Source organism: Centrocercus urophasianus, unplaced genomic scaffold (genome assembly GCF_019232065.1).
Source record: "Centrocercus urophasianus isolate 14NV4802_14NV808 unplaced genomic scaffold, USGS_Curo_1.0 seq_24, whole genome shotgun sequence".
NCBI lineage: Eukaryota > Metazoa > Chordata > Aves > Galliformes > Phasianidae > Centrocercus > Centrocercus urophasianus.
Genome location: NW_024884800.1, coordinates 3132933 through 3160881, shown reverse-complemented (window position 1 = coordinate 3160881; position 27949 = coordinate 3132933). Strand labels below are relative to the sequence as shown.

General features: G+C 39.8%; 1 protein-coding gene across 7 annotated transcripts in view; it reads left to right on the top strand.

The window, feature by feature from the left end:
- KLHL13 (kelch like family member 13) overlaps positions 1-26108 on the top strand; it is a 67102-nt gene extending 40994 nt beyond the window's left edge. For all 7 annotated transcript variants that reach the window (XM_042825207.1, XM_042825206.1, XM_042825212.1 and 4 more), the window contains 6 exons: positions 7552-7693; positions 8822-8954; positions 9044-9240; positions 14579-15374; positions 21804-21917; positions 24047-26108. In XM_042825207.1, coding sequence (XP_042681141.1) covers positions 7552-7693; positions 8822-8954; positions 9044-9240; positions 14579-15374; positions 21804-21917; positions 24047-24534 — 1870 coding nt within the window. In that variant the 3' untranslated portion in view covers positions 24535-26108. The remainder of the gene's footprint in view (positions 1-7551; positions 7694-8821; positions 8955-9043; positions 9241-14578; positions 15375-21803; positions 21918-24046) is intronic.
- The last annotated feature ends 1841 nt before the right edge of the window (positions 26109-27949 follow it).

Sequence of the window (27949 nt, the reverse complement as noted above, 5' to 3'; positions counted from 1 at the left end):
TGAAAATGAGTTTCTATCCTTTATCCTGGAATTGACAAGTACCCCACAGCTGTTATCTGTGCTTACATTTAAACTCTTAAATAATGTGGGGGGAAAACAATTTGCAATTCCAACCTTAAAACGAAACAAACAAAACACCAAGCCAACCAAACACAAAAAGCTCCAGTCTTCCCAGGGGAAACGTAGTCAGGGAATACTAAACAGCTGTGAGAAGTGATAGAAGGTCCTGGGCAGAAAGAGCAAGGGTTAATTAGCAAGTCATGATGTTGGAGTATTGGGTATTAATTTGCTGGCCTCGAAGCACTCAGGTTTATCCTCTGTAGCATACAGGAGAACAACCAATCTGTGACAGAGAACAAGGATGGGAGTTGTTGCAGGGATATGGTGGAATATATATATATATATTTTTTATCACCAAAGCTTAAATGTGCAAGTGCCACTGTAAATACGAATGGGTTTTAGTCCATTAGCTTTACTTTCATTCTAAGGGACCATTCTGCTAATTTAATGATTTCTGTGTATATGAAAACTAAATTTAATGACATCGGGCAGAATGGTGCATGCAAAATAATTTCAGTGTTTCCTGTAATGTGCAGTAAGCATTGAGCTGTGCAGACAGAATTAGGGCTTACATTTCTGACACTTCAGACCAAACGTGAAGGGCAGGGGCAGGATGTGTCAGTGCAGCATAAAATATGAAGCCTCTGAGTCACTGAATTCTGCAGTTTTGATCAAGGACATAAAATAGTTCTTTAGAAAAACTACAAAGCGTGTGTATGTGCTTTGCTTTCTGTTTTTTAATGGTGGGAACCAATGCGCTAAGACCAACTTTGGCAAAATGTCATTAGAGAGCCACTTGTAATTTAGCATTGTTAAACAGTGTCTGTGAATTTCAGCTATCAATGGCTCAATGAATGCAAACCTTGGTCAAATAGATAAACGTGGATGTGGCACTAAGGCTCCTGGGGTGGCTGCGTACTGCGAGGAACAAAAGCTTTACCGCAATGACTGAGCCAAATATTGCTTTGTTTCTGTGGAAAGCATGTTTGATTTAACCAGTGGGCTGTAATTATTCAACAAACAGCTTGAGAGCTTGGATAGTTTTTAGTTGTTGAAGAAATAATTTTGTAGAGAATGTTTTCAGTGTATGTACGCGACTTGGAAAATGAGACCTAAGCAGTTGCTCAGTCCTTTACTGACTTTGTGGGACCTGATTTAGTGCTGGCCTTTGGTCCCAGCTTGGCTTTATGTCAGGTAACACAAAAATGTTCACAGAGTTGTTGGGATTACCCTTACTTCCACGTCCCCTGTTCTGCTTGGTTCCATTGGCACTCGGTACTGCAATGGCAGCTTTCATTGCCTGAGTGTTCCCAGTGCTTTTGTTGGTGTCTGCTGACATCGTGTGCTTGTGCCATGCTGTGTGCATCATGTCAGGGTGATGGTGAGGTGTGTTGAAGTCCACATGGCATTGTTTGGCACATACTTTGTGTTTTTAAAAAATAAATACTGGGAATGGCTCGATTTCTATGCTTTTGTCTCAAAGTTTATTAAAAACTTTATCTCTAGAATAGCTGAAGTAGATTCTCTTGAGCCTGACTGGTTAGTGAGGTTCTGTCAGAGCCATTCTGGGTGGTTTCATACTTCTGGTGATGGTGCTTGTAGAACGGCACGGACTGCTTTGCTTCCCTGATTCGTGTCAGCCTCAGATGCGGTCTAAATCTGTGGTGAAAATGTTGTAGAAGTAGGTAGTGCGTATCGCTCAGTGAGAATTGGCTTCTTCTAAAAATATAATGTGAGTTTTCTTTCTACAGGACTGATTCACTGTTTTCCTTATGGTAGGCTTGCTCTTATATATTTCCTACAGCTTTTTCCTTGCTGTCGTAGCTTGCCTTCTCTGGCAGTTATCCCAACAGCATTTCTTTGCAAAGACCTGGTGTGCAGAAGGAGCAAGGACAACTGCAGATTGAAGCAATGTTTTCTTGCTGTGCAGCTAGGCTGGGAGCAGGAGCTGCTCATTGCTATGTATGTTTCTTGTGTAACTGTGCCCAAGCTGCAATAAGAGCCAGGGATCCACCCACCTCTGCTTACTGCCCTTCAGCATGTATCCATGAGCTGTCCTTGTCATTCTTTTGCTGGGTTTGGTGGGTTTGGAGTCCTTTATCCTACTGAGAGTAATATGCAACTTCTCATGGTTTGTTTTGCTACACTGAAACTGTTTTTCTGCTCTCATCGTGCAATATTATACTATTAGGTAGCAACCTGATTTTAAAGGAAGGGTGGAGAAATAAATGCAGGCGCATCTATTTGTTTAATTCAATATTTGTTTAATTCAAGAAACAAATTCAAGCTTTGTACCTTTGCTCCTTGAACGTAGATTTCAAAGAACTCAGGATAGTACTAAACAAATATTGAAGTGTTCAGCTGTTAATGCCCTTCTGACTTATAAAGGTCAGGAATAAAACCAAAGATATTGCAATATCTTAAGGTGTGAGTGGTGCTGCACCAACTGCTGTAACTGCTGTTGAAGATGGCAGCCATAGCAGTGACAATGTTGATTCATTGGGTAAAAGTTTGCATGTTCTGATTGCAGCAGCCCCTTTCAGGTGAGCAGCGTGAAAATGGAGTTTGGAGAAATTATGCTAACTGGATGAGTACAAGTGTTCCTTGTATGTCAGCTGCTAATTCATCCATTAAAATTATGGCTTTTAAACATGCATGGGAGGTCATTTTGTAGATCCTTCCAGTGCTGTTCTTGTGTTTCTCCTACTTCCAGGTGTTCAGCCACAGCAGAGGGTACAACACCGATTGCCCTATGCCACGCACAGTAATAGATTTGAACATTCTTGATGGCTTGTCAACCTGACCTCCCAAAAAAAAGTGCCTTTTGTCTTTCTCTTTTGGCTGAGCTCATGCTCAATGCAAGCTTGCATTCCTTGTGCTATCTTTGTGATATTTTCTGTTAAGAAATAAATAGCAAGCTGATAAAATAAGTTACTTTTACTGGGTTGTGGATACCACCAAGGAATGAAGTTAGAAACTCTTCTTTAGAAATAGGAAAAAAAAACGAGATGTTGTAGTGGGGGACAAGTGTGAAAGTTATTTATTTACCAGAATAAAACATGTCCTGAAGCTGTGTCACTAGGAGATTCAGAGTGGAAGAAATGTGGAGTACAGTGACTGTGTGATTTGTTCCTCTTTGTTAGACTGATTTTAGAATTTCTTAACAGAAGTGTCATGAGTTTATTTGATACAGTGCTACCATTATCAGTTATGTTCATCGAGCTCCTTGGTGGCATGTAACTTGTTAGAGAGCTCCTGTGTTCATTATTTCTGGAACTGGAGCGTCTGTTCATAATGGAAAATCAGAAAGACAGGTGACATGTAAGCTTTTTTTGGAGGACTATGTATGCAAAGCAAAGAATTACTATATCTAATAGTATAGAAGAGTTTCATTGTATTTACTGGGCTTGTCATTAATAGATTCATTACCAAAATACACGTACAGCTGCATACAGAGTGGTACAGGGCTGCTCTGCATCTTTGACAGATCATGAAATAGTAAAGATCTCTACTGTTATGGGAATGTCTTAGCATGAAGTAGAACAAAGTTCTATTGCTGAATGCCATGGTATTGGCACATGCCAGAAGTGATGCTGGGGTGCACTCAGCCCTCATCAAGCCCCCACCTTGATCCTGTGGTTAAAGAGTACTGTGGGATTTGAACTTTTTCTCCACTGAGGTGCTGAGGTGTGATTGCACAGAAGCAGCATGCTGCACTCTGAAGAAGTCATTGTGGATTCATGTGTTTGCAGTAGTTCAACAGCATTACCAGTATTTTTTTGTAGCTCTACATTTGGCTTGGCCGTCTTTCCAGTTGCTGATTGCACAACTGGAGTATTTAGACACGCTGTTCATCTAGTAAAAGGTGAGAAATTACACCTTACAGGGAATAAATGGAGTTAGTGGGCAGTCCAGGTCTTGTTATTTCTTTAAAGTGGTGAAAAGCAAAGTAATTGTCATTCAGATTGACAGGGGCAATGGAATTAGGCTGTGTAACATCCATAGAACACACGCTGCTTTGCTTATTTCATTGCTACAAAATTATCAGTTGGAGGATTAACTTGGAGCCATGAGAATGCAAAGCATGCTTGGTTACACTGGCATAGGAAAGAACTTGAAAGAGTTGGCATGAGGTTTAAAAAAAAAAAAAAAAAAAAACAAAAACAAAAACAAACCAAAACACAACTCCTGAATGACAGCTTCTTATGTGATAGCAACTAATTAACCTCCTGTGGCTTTCCCTGAACTGCTGAGAGACTGCAGCAAGTCAGGAAGCTGCTCTGCTTTGCTGTTGCAATGCTGATGCTGTGTGCTGAACTCCAGCATCCCCTTGTTCTTCATGCTTAAAATTGAAAAGCCCATCCAGAGCAATTGTATGCATTGAAAGTGATGTAATGTCCACGTTTACAGCTACTGGTGGATTATCAGTATGTCTTGTTGCAGGGGTAGCTGCCTCCTCCAACTTTTTTTAACCCCAATTAAGAATGCTACAGCTGTTCTTCTTGTTTAATGACTTCTATTGATCAGAACAATAGAATTAATTGGAAAATGAATTAGCTTTCTTTTTTGGTAGTATGCTTTATTGTGATATACTGTGCTTGCAATAAAGTACCAATCAATATATTTACATTCATTATGCTCTAATTAATTATAGTGCTTAGCAGACCTATGTTAATGAATATAAATAATGCCTGTGGTGGCAGCATGCAAATGTGACAGATGTATGTACTGTGTTTTAATTGGGAATTCATTGGGATATGAACAATGTTACCCGTGTGTTCTGGGCATGAATGGTGGAGATATTACTGAGAATTCACTTTACAGCCCTAACACTAAAAGTTTTATTCTGAATAGTCGGAAACTTCTTGGAAGGACAGTTTTAAATTCATCTTATTTGTGAGGCTGGACTTGTTTCTGTTGCTTTCTATATTGGTATCACGCGGTATGGAAGAGCTCATGCATTTTTACTTCGTCTTACAAAGATGGATTTCTGGCCTTATATGTGGATAAGTGTTAACACTGGTGCAGTGCCAATGACATGCTCCTAATTTCTGGTTGCTCTGGGAACAACTGCCCACAAATGTCACAGCACTTGGATTCAGGGGATCAACTGTTGGGTGGGTCTTTAGGAGTGCTGCTAGTACTTCAGCATAGACTGTATCCCCTCTGTTGGCTACGCAGCAGTAACAAGAGGTCGCATGCTATAAGGGACCTCATTAGGACAAAGCGGTGGGAGTTTTATCATAGAATCATAGAATGGCCTGGGTTGAAAAGGCCCACAATGCTCATCCAGTTCCAACCCCCTGCTCTGTGCAGGGTCACCAACCAGCAGACCAGGCTGCCCAGAGCCACATCCAGCCTGGCCTTGAATGCCTGCAGGGATGGGGCATCCACAGCCTCCCTGGGCAACCTGTTCCAGTGCATCACCACCCTCTGAGTGAAAAACTTCCTCCTAATATCCAACCTAAACATCCCCTGTCTCAGTTTAAAACCGTTCCCCCTCGTCCTATCTCTATCCACCCAATATTTCTTTTTAGAGATTCACATGAAATGTAAGAAAACCGAATGTACCCAAGTTTAGAACAAGGCTTTTAGAGCCCCTTCATAGAACAGCTATCAGATGTGACGTTTCTGAGAGGTCTTTCAAGAGCAAATATAGTGACATTCATGCCAGGTGACTCGGGTTCCTCTCCACCCATGCTCAGACATCTCCTAATGTGACTTCATATTCCTTCTCTTAGAAAGACATCCAAATTTAAAGGCTAGATGTCTCTTGATATTGTTAGAATTTCCTTGATGAGACTGTAGTCAAGCTTAAAAAAAACAACCAACAAAATGCTGTAGAACAAAGTGAATTTAGGTCATGAGCAACTGCTTTGCTGCTGTATTACGTTGTATGCGTTTATTGTATTGCAAGGGACTTGGAGAGCACTTTGAGTTAAAACACACCTTGTAGTTTTTTTACATCACTGTCTGGATTTATGTTACAAATACGATGATTTGGTTTCAAACAGGACTGAATTGCTTACTGCAGTACATCTGTGCTGATTAATTTTCTTACATGTCTCACTACTGGGTTGCTACACTGCAAGTCAAAGCTATCTGGATGTGCCCTTGTTCCTACAATCTGTTTTGTCTGTATGCATAAAGTCTCCCTGTTTCAAACCCATGTGTGCTGTGGAATGGTGAATTTGTATGGATATGTTTTCTGTATCTAATGTAACCATGGGTTTGAACAAAGCACAGCGGTGCTATCAAGAACTCTAAAGTTTCAGAAATGCTCTCTGTAGGCAATGTACCCGAACAAGTTGGGGGGAATAGCTGCTCAAAAAGAAAGCAAACACTTTGTTTTTCAATTGCAGACTCTTATGTCATCCTTACACAGCAATCCCAATCAAAACTGGGAAAGAAACCCAAATAGTTCAAACATGTTCTTGTCACTTAAAGTAATTTCTGAAACTAGCTTGGAGGCCAGTGTGTTTACCTGCATGTTTAAAATCTGGGAAATGTTTTGCATCTGAGATTTGCAGCATTTATTTTAAATTGCTATGAATATGTGTTGAAACATGGAGTCTTTATTAATAATTAAGCCACTAATCCACAGACGGGAGAATTTTCTTTGCTAATTAATACTGTGTATATATGCATTAGACTGGTATGCATGCTAATAGGTAATGTATTAGCTTAAAGAATTCATGGGAACTAGTAACATTTCTGGAGAGGAAATTTATTTACGTTTCATAATAATTACAGGTTAGGGTAATTAGAATCTCATATGCATATCTCTATGTAAATCCAATTTACATCTCAAGATGCAAGTGGAAGGCTAATAACAGAGCTGTAATCCTTAACAGTTCTACTTAAATTAGTCCTTTCCATCTGAATTTGGGCAATAATTACTTAGAATCAAAATGTGTGACAACTTCACACAAGCAAATCTTAAATTAAGGTTATGAAGTGGTTGCCTCTAGTAGCAAAACTCTGAGTATTGTGTCCTGAAGGATTTCTTGTTGTAGTAGCTTACAGCTGAGACTCTATCAGTTATTTGCTATTATTCATGTGTGAGTGAGATGATGTATGCCATAAGAAGCAATTCACTGAACTTTAATATTATATTTAATGTTTGAATCTTCTAACTTTGCTCTGCAATCTGATGCAATAGTTGATTTTGAAAATGGAATGGGACTCCTGCAAGCATCATAAAATACTGGGAGAACGCATGGAAATAAGTGTGCAAGGCTCTTAATGTGGGGGAGGGGACCAGGATTCATTGCCTGTAAATAAGCTTTTTGAAATGATGCTGTGTAGGTATTTCAATTCCTTAGATGAGCTGGCGAGGACCGAAAAGAATCGATTCTGTTGCCTGCTGGTTTTCATGACCTATTGCTTCGGTTCTGTTTCTTGTCATCCCAGAGGACTGTGTTTGTAATGCGAAAGAGCACTTAATGAAAATACGAGTTTGATCGTAAGATCTCTCTTTTCTCATCTTAGATCTCTGGTGGAAGAGGAGGATCCTCATATGAAAGTATCTCTTGGTAGCAGCGATATGGGCGTCTCTGCCCATCTGCAGTCTTCGAAGACAGGGACCACGAGATTTTTCACCAGCAATACTCACAGTTCCGTGGTGTTACAGGTAATTGTTTGTGTCAGTACAGATACGCACTGAGAATTTTGGATGCTCTAAAGAATACCCGTGCTCAACAACCTTCCCGTAGCTGTAACTCCTAAGAAGTCTTTAAAACGTGTTGGTGTGCTGTGCTGGCGGTGCCTGTGAGCAAGCATTGCTTGTAATTTCTTTTCCTGCAAGTTAAAGGTTGCAGTTCTAGGAATCTTTAGTGACTACTCTATTTTCATAGTCTCTAAGTATATGCTACAAGCAGACATTTTAGGCATTACCTATGTAATTTTAAAGGCACAGGCTTTCCTTAAGATATCTTAACTCTTAAATGACGTGAGGTGAGGCCAAGACTTCTCCAAGTGTTGAATCTAAAAAGACAGTATTTGCCTTGCTAGTAAGAGAAAAATGTCTGATGATGTGCCTGGTCGAAGGGAATCATTTTGTTGGAGCTTCTATTCTGTAGTATGTGAAGGAAGCCAGTGTTCCATGCATCTTCCAGTGTGCCCAGCAGGGTATGTCTTTAGAGGAAAATTTTACTTTAAAGCACTGCTGCAGACAACTTCCTTTTCTATTACAATTAGCTATTTTCAGTAATTTGGAGTAGACCAGCTCTTTTCATAGTTTTTGCCTTGTATACTTTGCTAATAAATTTGATAAGCAGTGAACCAGATAGCGGCTTTCCTTTCAAGCCTTGGTATTTTACAGTCTCTTAATTGGTGGAACACTTAAAGTGGCATGGAGCAGATTTGTATCTAGAGTGCACATGTGTCTGAACTGCACAGGTCAAAAAAAAATATGAGTGCCTGCCTTCAAATAATTGCTAGAACATATGCTTTCAAAACAAATTCCTTCCTGGAAATACCTTAATTAACTGAATAAAGCAACTTTCTAAGGCTCGGGGTACTTTGTAGTCTTCAACCTCTTACAGAAAATGTGCTGGTAAAGCTTTCAATGAATAATTCTCGTTGAATATATTACATCTAATTATTGTAAAATGACAGCTTATTCCTCAGTGATTTTCATTTTGGTACTACAATACATATGTAAATAAAATGAAACTAGTATTTACATAAGGAAAGGAGAAGTTAGTTCCTGCTCTCCTCTCAAATCAAACAGCTGCTTTGCACTGTGCTCTCCTTGCAGGGTTTTGACCAGCTGCGAGTAGAAGGTTTGCTATGCGATGTGACCCTGGTTCCAGGAGATGGTGATGAGGTGTTTCCTGTCCACAGAGCAATGATGGCTTCTGCAAGTGACTACTTCAAGGCCATGTTCACAGGTGATTTTTATTTTGATGTTCATACAAGTTTGAGATCATTCAAATCCTATCAAAACGATCTTATAAACTTACCTGCATGTCTTTCTCAGGAGGAATGAAGGAACAGGACTTAATGTGCATCAAGCTTCATGGTGTCAACAAAATAGGCCTGAAGAAGATCATTGATTTCATTTATACTGCAAAGCTTTCCCTTAACATGGACAACCTTCAGGACACTCTGGAAGCTGCCAGTTTTTTGCAGATTTTACCTGTTTTGGACTTCTGTAAAGTGTTTCTTATCTCTGGGGTAAGGCTTGCTACTTGTAGTTCACACTTATAAAAGCTGTTTAAATTTTAGATCAAGAACTGTGGTGTTATAATACTTGAACTCTATTTCACCATTGTTTATAACTTGAATTCACAGGATAATTTTTTTAATTTTATTGCAGGTTTTTTTTGTGCATTGTTTTTAGTATGAGCATGAGATTAATATTTAAATATTAAATATTTTTAATGTCCACATTAAAATCCTTCCCTTAGTTGCAGTAATGGTAGTGATATTATTATAGTTTCCAGGTTCCTTACTTTATTTCTTAGTGCTTGCCCTCATATTCCATTTCATTCCATAAGAAAGCAACTTGCTGAGTTAAACTTGAACAAAAAATAGAGCTGGCTGTTATAGTCTGTTAATATATTTTCTCAAAGCCTTTTTGTTTTTGTGGAGTGATGCTTGTTGTAGTAGCAACTGTCATGGAGACCTTTCCATCATTATTCTTGTAAACCATTGGACTTCGTGTCTGTTTTAGTATTCTGTTTAGAGGATATATTTTAATACAAAGATGCTACAGAAATATTGCTTACATGAAAGAGAGAACTACCAGAATTTTATGTTGATTTCCATGTTTTGCTAGAACTGAAAGTGGCCTTGAATGGCTACTGGGGCATTTAACAGTGAACAAACAAAGTGCTTTGTTTGGTAAGCAGAGGACAGCCCCCAAAGTAGCAATCACTTCCTCATTTACTGTCAGTGTTTGTTAAAAGAGGAATATTTTGGGGCTTTTAACACGGATGCTTCTCTGCAGTTGGAACAGACAAGAAGTTTGCCCTTCAAACTAGCATGCTGTAGTTGCAATGCAATACAATATTTACAGTTTGGTAACGTGTTGTTTATTACAGAGATTAAAATCTCAGGTTGTGCCTCCAGTGTGGGAGGGACGCTGGTAACAAACAGCATCCTCTGTTTCATATCTGTGCTTTGAAGAGTGCTGTGCTCCATTCAGGCTGAATGTCTGAGCAGTTCTTGCAGTTTTCTCTAGACAGAAACCCCTTTTTTCCAAGAAGATGACAACTGTTAAAGATTCATCTCCTGGAGTGCTCACCTTCTCGTGCGAGTGTTGTCCAGAGTTCTGTCTTCATGGGCAGGGAAGGATATGACAAAAAAAACACCCCATCATTTATCTGGATGATAACATGGTGTATTAAAATGAGTCGTGAATTAAAATACTAATTGAATCTCTTGCAATCAGTAAGAAATTAAGAAGCGTTGGTTTTCAATGTACAGATTCAAAAATGTGTTCTCTCTCCTGAGAGTGTGTAAATAGGAGGACTCAAAAATGCCACCAAGAGAAAGCTGTTCCATGACAGAACTGTGAGATGCATCTGGGCTCTGTAACACTACTATTTTGTGTTTAATCTTGGCATGCTTTCTAGTTCCCCAGTTCTCAGAGTCACCACAGTGTTTAATTTATACTCTTCAATCCCATACAATCTATTCTGCATTGCTCAGGTTGTTTTACCTTCCAAAATGATGCAGCTTGGTTCTGTAGGGCTTACATTTCTATAAAGCACCAAATTGAATTAGGGTCTTGGTGTTTGTAGATCCAAATCAGTGATTTGGAGCAGCCTCCCTTTAATGGGGGCTGTGCCACAACTAATTCTTGCCTTCCAGGGTTTGTTTGCTGCTTTCTGCTCTGTCCTGTTTCTACTTTGTTCTTTGGCTCTTGGCACTGTTGGGTCAGGGCAGCTGCTGTGAGTTTGCTTTCTTAGGGAAAGAGCTACTTTCATCTTAAATTGCTTTATTTGGGACATTTTCTGTTGTTTGAATGCTCTTTTTCTGAAGGTTCCTCCATATACAATGTTGAGATGGTCTTTGATCTTGCAGTATTTTCTTAAATCCTTTGATTTATACTGATATCTAAGGGGATTTCAGTTCTTTCAGCCCTGTATAACTGTTTCTGTATTGATGTGTTTCAAAAACTGTCTCTTAATTTGAGATGATGCAGTACCATAGGGCCTTGTGACCTGACACTGAGGCTGGTTCTGCCAGGCACCAGAAATCAGCCTTTTCTAATGTTGTTCTCTAGAAGTATGTGGACCCAATCATTTTGCTCCATGTCCAGTTTTGTAGTATTTTACAATTAAATTTTTACAAGAGAAGTGACTGTTTTAAAATTCCCAAGAATGAAGTCAGCTGCTTTCTAAGGAAAGCACTTCTGTGTTAGCTCTTATTTTTTCAGGCTATGATATCATAGTGCTGGGGTGACATTTTTTAAATATTTTCTGGAACTTGTGCTGCACAATGAGCAATTAACAATGAGTAACGAGTCCGAGTGGCTCTGCACAGTGACCAATGCCCAGGTAAAATAGGATCTACCCGAAACTCTCAGCACTGTACAAAGTCATTTCGGTGTTTGCTCACTTCTGGCTTTTAGCTGTTTCTGTGTCTACCTTTGCTGTTTACTGGATAGATTGTACAAACAGTTGCATTCGTTGTCTGATATTTCCCTTCCTCCCATTCACTGCAGTAGGATGGCCAGAAGTAGCAGTTCCTTCTGTTTCTTGATGAGCTCCTGGTTGACTGACTCCCACAGAGAACAATTTCTGCACCTCTCTCTTAAGTATCATAGCAGAAGTCACACTTTTTTTTTTTTTTTTTTTGGAAAATAAACAAGTAATTTATTCAAATTTATTCAAATACCTTTATTGTAACTTAACCTGTCCAATTTTGTATATTTGTGTGAATAACTGTTGCATTTTGTTCTGGGAGTTTTTGACCCAGGATTTTGGAGTCTCTAGTGTATTTTCTTAACTATAAGATTTTGCTTTATAATTTACTGTGATATCATAGACCAGAGTAAAGCTGGTAAAGGTACTTTTGGTGAGGAATGTAAACTTTAAGGAAATACTAAATGTAGTACTCAGATTTGAATGGTAGGTTTATTGATAATAAGCCAAAAAAGCGCATCATTTCATAAGCATTATGGGGAGGATTTGCAAATGCAATAAAAAAAAAACCTGATTCCTGTCCAATCCTGTTTGGTTAATTAAAGCAGAATAGCATAGATTTTATGAGGTCAGGAGGCACTGGAAACTGCTGATGTGATGTTCCTGTCATTAACAGTGTGTGATATGTCAATAAATTTCTCAAGTGCAGGCATTCCAGGAATATATTGAATTGCATAGATTTCCCATGTAACTTAGTTGTGGTACATTAACTAGGATGCAAGCACTGGGACGAGCCTAGAATAGTCTTGCATGTTGGGCACTTGAGAAATGACATGCATCCCAAAGTGTTTGTAAATATTGCATTGCTACCTTAATGCCTGGTACCAATGCCATGCAGTTCTGTCCCCCTTTTTTTGCTTGATCATCTTTCTCCTCCAAGCATGTCTGCTGGCTATATGCAATAGTATGTTTCTACTTACCTTGGCATGGACAAAATGCTGTCTCTGTAGTTGGGTGCCAGTAGGTGCATTGCAAAGTAAGTTTTTAAATGCCATAACATTACAGCAGGAGTTAAAAGTTGTCCTGTAGTATGTAATCAGTTTGCTGAGGGGCCATTTTTCTGTTGTTATATGTTTATTATTGATCTTGAATAAAATTTTAAGAGTAAATGTGTCCAGTTTCACTTGCTTAATTTACAGTATGCTGTTACTTCTGTTTAGTTCATGTGTATTACAAAGCCTTAAAGGAAATGCACAGATATTTGGTAGTATCTCAATAACAGTTGGAAGACAGACCAAAATATTCCTTGAGTAACAGAATGTTTTATAAGTATTGCTAGCTGATAAGATGATATTTTGGTATAAATAGTGCAGTCTTCTAATTCAGTAATGATTTGTGTATGTACTGCATGGATGTTGTGTAATAAAAATGCTGACAGTCTGCCACACATTCATCTTGTAGACAGGGCTTGATTGATTTGTATTAGAGATAAGAATGAGATAAGAATAAGATATTGGAACCTTTGATTCCAGGAAGGTGTTTCAGGGTTGTGAATAAGTCTTAGTGACTACAGATCTCAATTCCAGGATAAGTTAGATGAGTTTCTAGTGAATAAAGAAGCCTGCTTTTCCCATGCTCGTTAACTTTTGGAATTGCCTGTTAAAGGTTAATGATAGGATTGAAGTAATATAGTGCTAAAATGGAATCTGTCACGACTGGAACATGTTTGAATGTTTTCAAGTCATAGTCTTCAAACCCTACAACCATTTTATTAAAATAACTGCAAGATTTAAAAGTTTAAATTCTTCTGGAATTACAAATGTGACAATCCTAAAGCTGTGGTGTCAGTGCAGAGCGGGGTTGGACCTGCTATTGGCTTATCCGTAAGGAGACAGTAAAGCATGTCTGAAGGAAGTTTGGGGTTGAATATTGAGTGCAAAAAGAAGGTGCAGTTATTGACAAGAAGTGTCTGGAAGTGGATTTGCTTGGCATATGTAACGCAGGTCTCGCAGAACTGAAATGTGTGGGTTTGCTGCGGTCTTGCTTGGTTCTGTCCCATCCCTCCTGTGTTTTTCTCTCTCCCTCTTGGATCCTGAAATGTAAGAAGGATGTAGGAAAGGCAGATGCTGGAAAAGATGTGGATGACAAGAGAATCGTATACTCACTTGAGTATTGAATGCGGACAGGATATGATCCACACTAAAGGATTTCATGTGTTGGTTATTTCTAGGGGAAATCCTATGTTGATTATCTAAGACTGCCAGCTCTGTGTTATTTTTGAGTATGCTGTGTCTGTAATTTGAAGGCAGTATGTAAGACTCAATCTCATCTACCAGAGATGCAAACATGCAGTTTTATTCATTCCTAAGGAATATAATGAATGGGATTGAGCCCTGTAAATAAATTGTCCATAATGCACAGCATTGGAGGAGGTAACTGTGCCATTCTGCTTGGCTGCATCATGGAATCAGAGTACTTTGTAGGTTGGAAGGGACCTCGAAAGATTGTCAGGTCCCAGCCTTTCATGGGAAAAGGGATTATGACAATAGAAGTCGAATAAGGTTGAAAATGCCTAATGGCAAGCCCTGTTTTTACATAATTCTCTGTAACCTTAGGCTAATCAACTTTCCTTTAACTGTATTTTCCATGTTTCTTTCTTACAAAGACATTTGCACAGCATTTCAAAGGTGAAGAGCTGTATAATTGCAATGTATCATCATTGTGTAATGCATCTGACATTGGCTCTCCCCTTGCGTTCATGAATATATACATCAACTGAATATTTTTGCTCATGGGAAAATCGTCCTGAGCACTGTGAAATGATGAAAATACTGCAGATTCTGTAACATTCGTTAAATTCAACATCATTTAGACACCGAATTAAGAACGAGTTTTAATTCCTCTTTCTGTTTACTCATTAGGTTTCCTTGGAAAACTGTGTTGAGGTTGGGCGAATTGCCAACACATACAATCTCACAGAAGTGGATAAATATGTTAATAATTTCATCCTAAAGAACTTCCCCGCATTATTAAGTACTGGTGAATTTGTGAAACTCCCCTTTGAACGTCTCGCCTTTGTGCTTTCAAGTAATAGCCTTAAGCACTGCACTGAACTTGAACTCTTCAAGGCGGCTTGTCGCTGGCTGCGGTTTGAAGAGCCTCGAATGGAATATGCTGCAAAGCTAATGAAGAACATCAGATTTCCTTTGATGACACCCCAGGATCTTATTAACTACGTTCAAACGGTGGACTTCATGAGAACTGACAACACCTGCGTAAACTTGCTTTTGGAAGCCAGCAACTACCAAATGATGCCATACATGCAACCGGTTATGCAGTCAGAGAGAACTGCCATTCGATCAGACAGCACTCACTTGGTAACGTTGGGGGGAGTGCTGAGGCAGCAGCTGGTTGTCAGCAAAGAACTACGCATGTATGACGAAAAAGCCCATGAATGGAAATCATTAGCTCCCATGGATGCACCGAGGTACCAGCATGGCATCGCTGTCATTGGAAACTTTCTCTATGTAGTTGGGGGCCAGAGCAATTATGACACAAAAGGAAAGACAGCAGTTGACACAGTCTTCAGATTCGATCCCCGCTATAACAAGTGGATGCAAGTCGCGTCTTTAAATGAGAAGCGCACCTTCTTCCACCTAAGTGCCCTGAAAGGACATTTGTATGCAGTTGGTGGTCGAAATGCAGCGGGTGAGCTAGGTAAGCACTTGAAGTATGACTCCTTGCCTTTCTTTTTAGGCCTTGAAGTACTCTGCTGCCCTGTGAATGGAGGGAGAGAGAACTGAGTTTGTGAGCATGCAGCTTCTTTCTGGCAATCCTGCGTAGATACAGTTGTCTGGATGCTGTTTTTAGTTAGCTGTTTTAGAAGGACTTCCATACAGGCAAAGAGATACCTGTATCTCACACCCTGATGCAAAATATCCAATCTCTTCAACTTTGTCATCAGTGTATCTACATGTAAAATAATATGTATGGAAAGTGTATGCACAGCTATATAATTTGAGCTGAGAAACCAAAGCAACTCTTCTCGCTCTAGGGGAAGATGCAGCTTTCCAACTGAAACTCACTGTTGCAGGAAGGCTGTGTTTTAAAAGGAGCACATTTCCTGGAGCAGTCATTCTGAAATGCTAGATAGGCTTTCTTTTAAGACAGGCTAATGAGGTTTGGATGTCCTGACATTCTGTGCTTTTTAAACCACTTAATGTTAATTTTTTTTTTTGCCTCTAATCTTGTGACTACACAGGTAATGTACCATTACAGCAAAAGACTGTTTTGTTGCCTCCATCTCTCTCCTTGTCAAAAGATACTTAATACTACTCCTCTAAGTTTTTAAATTAAAAGTTACCATGTAACTCTTAATTAAGAAATCAGTAGTGGATGGCCCCTGTGAACCCACTGGATCTTCCAAAGCGATAATGTTAAAGTTTACACCCAAATCAGGGACTGTGCAGTCAATTGTAAATTCGTGTCGCTGCTTTAAAATTGGAAAGTTACAGTGATTATGCTTGACATTTTATCATAGTAATATATCTAATATGAATGTAACATTTCCTTTTTCTGTTTGCTACTGAATCCCAATACTCAGCTGCCTTGTTTCTCTAGTAGCTGCTAAGCCCTGCTTTTTTATAAATACGAGTAAATATTTATTTGAAACAATACAGACATGAATTTGTTATGTAGCAGCTCATAACTTTTTTAACCAGTGCATCTCATCTGTTCAGGTAAACGCTCTTCTATGAACTTACTGCAGGCTTTTAGGAATCAGTGCTTTGTGCTGGTACGACCCAACACAGGGCTGCATGAGGTTTAGAATCCCATCTCCTTGAAATGAGACTTCAAAATGCTTCCTAAAAAAATTTCATTGGAAAATAGTTGGCAAAAAAATTCATTTTCTTTACCAATATTCCTATTTAAATCGGGAGGTTCTCATAGCTTTTCTTACATGTTGCTTTATCTTACTATGTAAGAGTTGTATTTATCCTTGCCTTGAATGTCAGAAAACCTGACATCCATTGAACTGTTTTCTGCTGACATTAATTAATAGCAGCCAGCCGGATTACTTACCTTAAGTATTTCATAACCCTATTCTATGCAGTTGGCACAAATGTCAGTGAAAATGTTGCTTGGCTGTTACTGAGCCATTGCAAGCAGTGCTTAAAGCAAGCTTTTAGTGCAGTGTTTTTCTTAGATCTGATCATGCAGTATTATTCTGCTGACCTCAACTCTTCTGCAACTTTGAAACACAAAATCTATCACTTGTTTAAAACTATTCTGTAAAGATATCATTAAAATACTGCAGCAGTTTCCTCGCAGAGCTGCAAAATGTCATTGGATCATTGTGGGAAGAGCACTCCATAAATGCTAAGCATTGTAGCTGTCTCATGCTTTGATTCAGGGCTTCAATTTCTTTTCTTGTTAATTGTGAGGCAAGTCACTTTTCATTTTCATGTTTCTTTCATAAACCTTGACAGCTGAAAGATGAAATCCAGCTTAAACTTTCCATTCTCATCAGAGGAGAAAAACTTCAAGCTTTCATACAAGAGAAGGTCAGGTGTGTGTTGGACAGGTATTAAGGAACTTGGCCTTTGGGTTCAAACTAATTTCAATCTGTTGTAAGAGGAAAAATTACAGAAACCTCAATTCAGCTTTCCAGAAGATCACCTCTTATGGAAAAGGGCCGAAGGATTCAAGTTAACAAAATGAATTTCTTTTTTTTTTTTATTTTTTTTATTTTTTTACCTCCTGACAAAGTCAGTCCTGGGATAAAGATTTTATTTTTATTTGAGGCTCTACAGCAAGTCTTCCCCAAACAGTTTTCAAACGATCAATCTTCTGAGGACCGTGTTGTAAATATCACTTCCTTCCTCAGCAGTGTGCACTTTAGCAGTAATAAATTGCTGCTGTTCAATGATCTATGGCACTTGGAGAAAAATTGGGTTCAGTGATAAGGATGAGTAAACTGCTGTGGATGTGGTGGATGCAACAGAGTATGGTGAATGTTTTATGAAATGTGCAGAACTCAAAAATTGTAATTCAAACTTCCAAGTATGCACTGGTCCCAGGAGGACTGTGTGTAGTTCTGGTTTGTTCTTTTTAAGTGTCTAAGCAGGGCAGAAGACACAGAGAATGGAACAGCTTGGAGAAACCAGGCATGCAAGAGGAAAGGCTTTTTGGGAAAGGAGATGGAGACTGTGTGGTCACAAAGATGCTCAGAAGCAGTGCTTGTATGGCACTTCTAGTTGTGTAGAACACAGGATTCTAGTTTCCTCTCAAAGAAAAAAGTGTGTTTTTGTTTCAGAAAGAACTCAGTTGTTCCTGATGCTGGCAGAAGCTGCTCCTTGCATTAGGGAACTTAGCAGTCTGTGTTCTGATGTTTCAGGCTCTGCTGTTGCCTGCCTTCACTGAAGTTTGGCATTGTGTGAGATTCTCCTAAGGGCTTTGGAGGATGTTGGACTGTTTGAACTGCAGATCCATCATGCTGCAATAAATGCAGAAGGCTACTCATAGTTTAGGGAAAGACAGCTATGCTTTGTCCTGACCCCTTGCCCTGTAAATGGGAAGGCATTTTCTGCGTAGCTCATGTAATGCTAACTCTGAGTTCAAGCAACATATTTTTGTAATAATGAAGAATACAGCATAAATGTACATATTATACGTAGTGTTATGTATGTTGTTGAGTAAGAAGAAAAATCTGCCTTGTTATGCTGTTAGGCTGTTTGCTGCCTGTGTAGTCCTGCAAATATCAGACTGAAGTGAGAACCAAAGGATCACAGGATGGCCTGGGTTGAAAATGACTGCAGTGATCATCTAGTTTCAACCCCCTGCTGTGTGCAGGGTTGCCAACCAGCAGACCAGGCTGCCCAGAGCCACATCCAGCCTGGGCTTGATCTCATGTACAAGCGTATTTTGAAGTGATTTTCTCACCATGCTCGGAACCAAATTACTTAGGGCTCTTTCAGCTTAACAAAGTACGCTTTCAGTTCTACAGCAGCAAGCTGTGTCAGGAAATATGGAAACATGAAAATTCCAGGTTTTTGAACACTGTTCACAGTTGCTGAAGTGTGCTGTTGTAATAAACCTTAAGACCCTTTAGAAGCTACAGAAGTGGTTCATATCTGTGTATCCTCAAGTAGCATCACATATGGCAAAATAAAGTGAGGGCAGACTGAGCATTCCGTGGGGCTGCCAAAGTTTTGTGTCCTTTAAAATGAGACCTGTCCTCCCTGTGTTATTGGTAATGACCAGAGCAGCAGTTTCACCATTAAAACACAAAGCCTGATTTGAATCATTCACGCTCTTGGAAAATGTATCCATCTGTCTCATCCTATAACAATATGTGCTTTGGTTCAGTAACATGGTTCTTTTGAGTGAGCCTTTCTGTGTACTGTGTTCAAGCCAGAGATAATACACAGAATTATTTCTTAAAACAACGGCACCTTTAAGTAATAGCTGGAGTTACTTTTTCTTTTTCAGTGCAGTGGGAGATTGCATTAAAGCAAAGATGGAACGATCTTGCTGGGAAACAGGGCCACAACTATGCAGAAAACCCAAGCAGAACAGTAGGCTTTTCTCAGCTCAGAAGTAATCAGAGTGGTTTTAGAGCATGGTGGATGTGAGTTTTGAGTTTGGATGATTTGTCTGTTATTTTGTCAAGCATATCTTTATGTGTACAGGTAATATACAGGAGAGTTTTTGAAGCCTCATCGGAGGTGAGGGATCTTGAACTCAACAGCATCTTTGCTCAGAGAGCTGATGTCTTTACTGTGTGGCAGTAGTGATGCCAGCAGTGATGTGTATCCATTTTTGCATCTTTAATTTTCTCTTTGTGTCTTAAAGCGGCCTTTTGACTAAAGATTCTCTCAAATAGAACTGCTGTGCCAGTTGAGAGAAACAGCTGCCCTCTGCCTTGGTCCATTGCCATTTTTGATTGCCAGTGGCTTCATGATTTTTATACATACTCTGCTTTTCCTGCCTCTGTACTGTATTAGAAATGTAAGTTTCTCACCTCAGCAAGAAATGTAAGCACCATGGGGAGGAGGATGCCTTTGTTTCTGTGAAAGCAAGTGATGGTTTTGGTGCACCATGGCAGCTAGCAGGAGGTCGGAAGGGTCTGCTGTCAGGTTGGAACTGGGACGCCTATAATTACTTGCATGTCTGATCTTTTTCTGTTCTTGAAATTTCTGCATATCTTTGCTTTTCTGGTTGCTAAGTAGAGCAGAGTATAAAGGAGCTTTCCTCTTCAGGAAAGACTATTGAGATGGATGAATACATTCACACAGGAAAGAGGTTGGAAACTTTTGAGAGTTGGGCTGGTACTGCACGTGGTACCAGAATCCCACTGCTAAACCCAATTTGGATTGAGGTATTGAATTTACACTCAGTTTATGGAGTTGGTTTTTTTGTTTGTATTTCCAACTGGGTAAGGATCTGTCTTCTGCCCTGCTGACATCATGGCAGTGTAAATCCCAGATGGATGTAACAGGAGATTAAAAGGGGATAAAAACAAACTTTGTAAGTAGAGATTTTGGACTTCAAGTAACAATATAGCATGACTTTAAGCTCTTATTTGTAGAGGAATGCTTGAGTGCCTTTTTTTCCCCATTCACTCATGCATTTTTTTTTTTAACTATCTGTGTGAATACGATGTGAAAGTCTTATTTCCAATGGCTGAGATGGGGCTGTTGTGTAAGAAGAGAGCTGTATGGGATGGGGAGTGCTCAGTGAGTGAGAGAGCCCTTAGAGGGAGCTTGGAAACTCGACCACCACCTGGGCTGGTCTTATAAGCCACAGATCTGACACGTCAGCAGTAGTGTACAGAGACACTTCAGTTACTTTACATCAGTTTTGGGTTTTTAGTTTATCTTGCAGATTTAAATTTCAGCTCCTGTGGGAGGGAAAGCTGAAAAAAATACAACCAAACGATTTAGCAGTTCTCTTGTGCAATGTCATTCTCTTTTAATCTTGCGTGGTGCTGAAGCAGTTTTCAGATGGTATTCCTGACACTTGAATTGGAAGCTTCTAGTTGGAATGTGTGTCTCCTTGGGATGCTAACTGTATGGAGTTGCAAAATACCCTGTTCTGCAGCTATAAGGAGGTTATACGTTTTAAAGGGATTAAAAGAAGTCCACTGTAATGCATGCTTCACTAAATTTTCCTTGACCAGGGTTCTTTTGGAGATAGTCTGAGGCTGTGGTTTAATTTATCTCTTCCAAAATGCTCCAAAGGGTTTCTTAAAGACAGATCAGCAGTTTAGGGCGAGGTGTCTTGCAGTCACTGTGTCAGTGTTACTGGCCTGATTGATGTGCTTCACTGATACTGGTGTGCAGCCTTACAGTGATGCTGTAATGAGATTCTGCCTTTATAATGTCAAGAATATCAGCTTCTGTGTTCTTTGATGGGAAATCCCACACTGTCAGTCACCATTGCTGATTCTATATAGGTGCCTGAAATTTTCTACACTTGATTGAACAAAAGCTTGTTCTGAAGTAAATAAAATGCCACAGATTGCATTTTGTATGCGTGGTCCACAAACATCTCTCAAGTGTCATTTAATAAGCATTAGAATCTGATTCGTCATTTTAATTATTTAAAAGGAGATTGAATAATTCTAAGATAGCACGACTATTGGTAATTGCTTTGTACTTGAAAGGTCACTGTATTACAGGTTTTTCAGGTCTCTTACCCTTCTGGTCATATGGTGCTGTTCAAGCTGCCAATCTCTACAGCTTGCTCGGATTCTCTGTCAATCTCCAGCAGACAATGGAGGAAACTCTCCAAGAGGCAAGAGCAGAGCAGCTGGATACACACAGCGTGGGCACTGGGTCCCACAGTTCTGCTTCTGATAGAGTTCTTTAGCTGGGGCAGGTTATGTATCAAAAAGGAGTGGGAAAGGGATTAATGGAAGGCAAGAGTGCAAGATTTTCTTTTTTTGTTCCTTTGGGACGATGCTTGAGGCTTTTCTATATTGTCTCTGCACATAATATTTACTAATTCCCTTAACTCTCAGCTATACAATGCTTCCTATTAATACTTCCTGCATTTATGAATATATTAATGCCACTGCTGCTGTACTGAAAGCCAAATTACTGTGTTAGATTCAGCATTTATATTCTCATTTGTTTTAAACAGCCACTGTGGAATGCTACAATCCCAGAATGAACGAATGGAGCTACGTTGCAAAAATGAACGAACCCCACTATGGTCATGCTGGAACTGTGTATGGAGGTTTAATGTACATTTCAGGTAATTGCATGGAATTGTGTTACTTCTATGAAATAATTACTTATCTGACTTCTCCTAGTTCATGGGAAATGATGAGATAGTCTCCTTTTGCAGCATGTTTGCCACGATACCAACTGGTGACACACATCTGTATGAAGCCAAATAAATGGCTTATATACTGTGAAGTCCCAGAAAGTGATTTCCAATAATGTTACACATTTAGATAATAACAGCTTCAAATTGCAAAGCAATTATTCACTTAAGCCATCAGAACATCTCTTTTGTGTCACTAATGTGGCAATAACCATTAAACAAATGACCATTGAACACATCCTTATTGGTATATTTTGGAAAGCATTGGAAATTCTGGTGTTTTGAAGGCAGACATCTGCTGTTATTGAGCTGACTCGAAGGAATAAGCACTGATATTAAACACAATTTACAAATGATGTGTATGCTTTCAGAAGTCTTTCAGTGTAATATACCTAGCCCTGTATCACCCAGGTTATGGCTTCATTTCATTTTTTCCCTGAACTGAAGAAGCAGGTTTTCTGAAAGTCTGGTATGTGCTCACTTCCTAAAGGAGGTTGGGTCTCAGTCTTGGTGATCAAGTTGGAATAAAGCTAGTAGTGATGGTTTTTCACCACTAATGGGAAAAACTAGACCCTGCATCTATGTTTTTGCTCGCTGATCTAAATATTTCCCTGTAGATTAGTGTCTGGCGTCATCCACAGGTCCATCCTGTGATCACAGAAGGTGAAAGAAGGATGTAGCCCTCTGTGTGTTCTCTTGCTGTTTCGTGGGGTATCCTCTAATTTCTAACCTGGAATTCTGGCCAGGAAATGGGAAAGATTATCCACCTGCAGGCAGTCTGGGGAGATCCACTGAGGCCAGTTGATTCTCTGGATAACTTGCATGGAAGGGGCTTTGTGCCAGTAGGAAAGGAGGAATTTAGTTCAAAATTTACCACAAGGTACAGGTTCACACTTGTTTCTGTGCTCAAATCTTAGTTAGCTTGTAGTCATTGTGCTGCTCTCTGTGCTTTTTTTCTTGTTCTGCTCGTCTTAGTGCAGGCAGAATGTGTGTGTACTCCTTAATGTGACTGTTCACATCAATACTGTGTCCCACATTTTTCTTTTCCTATACCCTCAGTTATCCCCATGAGTTGGGACACTTTAGGGGTGAAAACATGAAGATTTGATTCTTTGTCAGTTCTTCATCACTACGTTAAGGCTTCTGCTCTCTGACAGGCCACCAAGCCCTGTCACTACCATGGCTATCAAGAAGTGTCAGGGCTTTACAGTCCCTCTGTTTTTCCTGTGGTTACTTTTTAATCTCCAAGTACTTTCTTACACGATGCTTGTGGACACAGTGCAATCTGTCAGTTAATCCAAGGGTCATAATTCAGTGCTGAATGGTTAGCACAGCAGGAGGTTGTTCAGTGGCAGCATTCTCCGTGTATTTTTCAGCACCTCAGATAGTTTTATCGCAATCTGAAATGAACCATAGCCAATAAGCCTACAGACTTTGATTGCGTGATCGATAGGCAGGTCAGGATGTGGGATGATGGGGCTACTTCATCCACTGAGGGGAAACCATCCCTCTGCTTCCTTTGAAACCTCTCCAGCAGCCTTTGCAGGGAATCACTAGGAACGTATAAACATACAGAACTGTAGGCACTCGTTGCTATCAGGATATGTGAAATGTCTTCTCAGTTTAAATTACTGAAAGGTTTCTGTCAGGATGCAACAGGTAAGGACCATTTAAAATGTAACACCACTCAGGCAGAAGTTGGCAGAGAAATGGTCTTCTGTATCCATGGTATGAAACAATACTCGCGAGCTGAACAAGTAGTTAAAAAACCAAAAGTTTTGCCAGAATGAAGAATGAGTAACAAGTTTCTGTTTTCTTAATCTGCCATAATCTTCTTATTTAATGAAATACTGCATAGAGTGTGGCTCCTATATCCAGATTTAAGGGAACAAAGTCCATTAAAATGTAATCTGAAATGGAATGCATATGTGATACTAATCTAAGCCAATGGGGAAATATTATGTAAGATGGAATGAATTCACTAAAATACTTGATTTTGCTGTTTAATTATTACTTGTTAGAGTAAGCACTATTCTAACATCTGTTTTATTTTTTAGGGGGAATTACCCACGATACTTTCCAGAAGGAACTTATGTGCTTTGACCCTGACACAGACAAATGGACTCAGAAAGCTCCAATGACGACAGTCAGAGGTCTGCATTGCATGTGTACTGTAGGAGACAAGCTCTATGTTATTGGTGGAAATCACTTTAGAGGAACAAGTGATTATGATGATGTTCTAAGCTGTGAATATTACTCAACAACTCTAGACCAGTGGACTCCAATCGCTGCCATGTTACGTGGGCAAAGTGATGTTGGGGTCGCTGTCTTTGAAAATAAAATCTATGTAGTTGGAGGATATTCTTGGAATAACCGCTGTATGGTGGAAATAGTTCAGAAATACGATCCAGAAAAAGATGAGTGGCATAAAGTATTTGACCTTCCAGAATCACTTGGTGGCATTCGAGCCTGCACTCTTACTGTTTTCCCACCGGAGGACAATACAGGGTCGCCGTCCAGAGAATCTCCTCTTTCAGCACCTTAGAAACGTCCCTTGACTTACGATGTTGTAGTAACACCTTTGCACTGCATCATGGAGTCTATTACTTCCCTTCAGTAGTTTCTGTTAGGCTTAGCCTACAGCGTTTGGTACAATTACTGGGAAAAAAAACAACGATTTTGACATTACTTGTGCTGTTTGTTTGGCCTAGAATGTTTGTGAAGTGGTTAACAAAGAAAACCCTGTACTCACTTGAGCCAAGCGTTGAACAGATGAGAAGATACTGTCTGTAAAATGTATGAATTAGGTACGTTATTAATGTTGTGTACTGGGTGTGAGGTGCCTCGTAACTTCATTTGGAAGCCCAATGAATCAAATTAGAACTTTGTATTGAATGCATTCTTTCACTGAATTTCATAATTGAAATCCTTTTTCCGTTCATTTTCAACTGCAGATTACAAAGGGAGGTAGACTACATCAGTATAAGCTGTCCCAAGGTGGCCAAGGGTCCTGAGCTACCTCCCTCCTTTACGAGTATTTGTGACATATCTGTTGACCCACCTGATTTTGTGGGTTCTTTCAGAGCATATGAAGTTTCTTAGGCAGAGGGAAGAGATAAATAATTTTAATAATCACTACTACACAGGAAGTGGACCTTGTAGAGGTCTGGAGTTTTTTATAACATATGGAGTGTTTTTTCATGAGTCGGTTAAGTGATGCTTCAAGCAACAGACTTAAAATATTTTGGGTATTTTTGAGTCTTTTCAGGAATTGGCTTCTGCTTGCGTGGGAGCACACGCTATAACAAATGGGAATTCAGTGCAGCTGTATATTCTGTTGTACATTTGTGCTGAATATAGGTGGACAAGGGCTAGAAACGTTCACTTAAGCCACTGAATTTGACCAAATTGTTCCATCAGTTGAAATTTAACCTACCTTTTCTCCTTTGCTGTTGAGCCAACTTGCGTAACGTGTCCTCTGTATAGTCTCTGTTAATAGGGTTATTCAGCACAAGGCGCAGCTTCAGCAGGAGAGCTGCTTTTGCTCAGTGAACTTGGACTACCACGTTTTACCTTCTTTGGTTCAATAAAACTTTTAACTGCAGTTATTCAGTCTAAGCTACCTCATGAATGTATTTGGTTTTCTTCCTCTGCCTCACTGTCTCCAGGATACGCATTACGTATATCTGTGTGGGTAGATTAATTTGCTAGGAAACCAATGCAGAAGCGATCATGACTGGGTATTTTTGACCTACTTTTAAGAACCTATTTTGGCCTGACGTGTCCGTTTTATTGTTAAGGACTGGGGGGAAAGAAACCCCACAAAAACTGTCCTAACTCCTTCCTTGGACAACTACTGCTTGTGTGCAGCTGTGCAAATTGTACAGAGGTCTTTTATCTGCTCCAGAATACAGTGCACTGCTGACAAATGGTAGCTGAGTGCTTCTCTAAGGCTAACACCACCACGATTTTCCTGAACTTCCCATCATGTTACAAGTGTTTTTCCTAACGAACACGATCATAGGGGCATCACCTGGGGAAAATTGTTTTAATCGGCTTATTTTATTGTGCTGCGTATTACTGATAACCATGTAAAGCTTAATAGACTTGTTGGGAGTATGCTGTTTGTATTTTGTCCTTTGCTTGATGAACCAAGCAGCAGTATTACGGTGTCAGTTTTGGAAACATTGATATTTATTCTTAATGCAGTTGACCAGTTATGATCACTACCAAAATGTATGTGTAAGCTTTAGGTTTTAATAATTGTTTTGGTTAAAATCAAAAGCAATTCTTCCTCTTAATAAAAAAAAAAAAAAGAAAAATAAACTTGATTCTGTGTAGCTGTGCAAGATTATTGCAGGTGGAAGTGTAATGCTGGTGGAACTGGGGTGCAGCCAGGCAATGCTTGTTGCCTTAAGGATGCTCTTGTTCTGCTGTGCAAGGCACAGATAGCAAAATGTTGCTCTGTCATTCAAGTGTTATGTGCTGCTCATTCTTTTCCTCACTCTGTTACAGGATTTTAGAGGCTGCAGTTGAAAACCTTGAAATCCTTGTTCCATTTGTGTTTTATTAAACTGAAAAGCAGTTGCAGTGGTTGAAACTCCTTTTGGATAGCACGTGTGTATCCTCTTGAATGCATGCTGGAAGTGAGGAGATGCACTCCTTACAAGTGGGCTGCTTTGCTGTTGCTCTCCATTCTGACAATGCTTAAGGTGGAGTCTGACCATTATGAAGCATTTAGAAGTCAAGGCAGTGGTTTTGTCTGAACCTTGAGAATAAGCCAGGAGCTGGTACACTGCCACAGGGCAGAGATAAATTTTAGGAGTGTGTTGTCCTTATTAAAGTGGAAGAATTCTTTGTCATCAGCATTGGACAGAGCATGGTGGATTAAACATGGCATTCAATAAGATTAATCTGAGTTTTTTTCTTACATCTTTCTTAAATGTGTTCAGAATTGCATTAATGTCTACTCACTTGGTTTGAGAAGCAGACACCAAAGGTTCACCAAAGACTGCTGTTTTCTTCTGTAATGCAGTACAAAATGATTTTGCTTGTGATGCTTTCCTTGGCCATACTGTAACAAAACTTTTTTGAGTCCATAGCTGCAGATGCAGGATGCAGGGTGTATGGCGGCATCTCCTAAGGCTGTTTGGATGAACCAACCTCAGTATCTCGTGCCAGCAATGTTCAGATAACATGCAGCTGCTTCCTTCTCGTTGATCTCAAGATCTACACTTTCATTTTGCTCTTACAGTACCTGAATTAGAGAAGTATCTGGATTAAAAGCAGTAAGTGGAATAGCTGGAATCCTACCAGCTGCCTGCAGTTTTGGAAGCCTAGTTAAAATTGTAGTGCAGGAGGCAAATCTCTTAAGGCTAATGGCTAATCTCAGACTTACCATGGAACATAAAGAGCACCAGAACTCGAGGGCCAGACTGGATGGGACCCTGGGCAGCCTCATGTACTAGGTGGCAACTTGGCCACAGTGGGGTGGGCTTTGAGGTCCCTTCCATCAAAGTCGTTTTATGAAATGCTCTCGTTTGTGCCTCTGAGAGACAGGCTGCTCCTGGCGATACGCTGTGCTTGGCTGTGTGTGATAGCTCAAGTGCTCACATGGAACACGTGCCACCCTCCTCTGCTGTCATCACATGAGTGAAGCTCTGTTCCCGTGAGTCACAGGTTTTTTTTTGTAGTCACTTCTGAGTAACGTTTTAAAATTATACAGAATATTACAGGATGTAAGCTGGGGATTTTTTGGTAAGCAGTGTTTAAAGCTGAAAGCCAATCTGGATATCGAACTGCTAACATTATTGCATCTGGCAAAGACTGCGTGAAAGGTCAGACCTTGGCTCTTCATTCAGCATTTCTGGCCGTGCTGCATTTTGATTTTGCTGTGGAGAGTTTTGGGGGAGGTTGTTGGTGAATATTTCATCCTGCAGCAAGAAAAAGCAAAGAAAAGG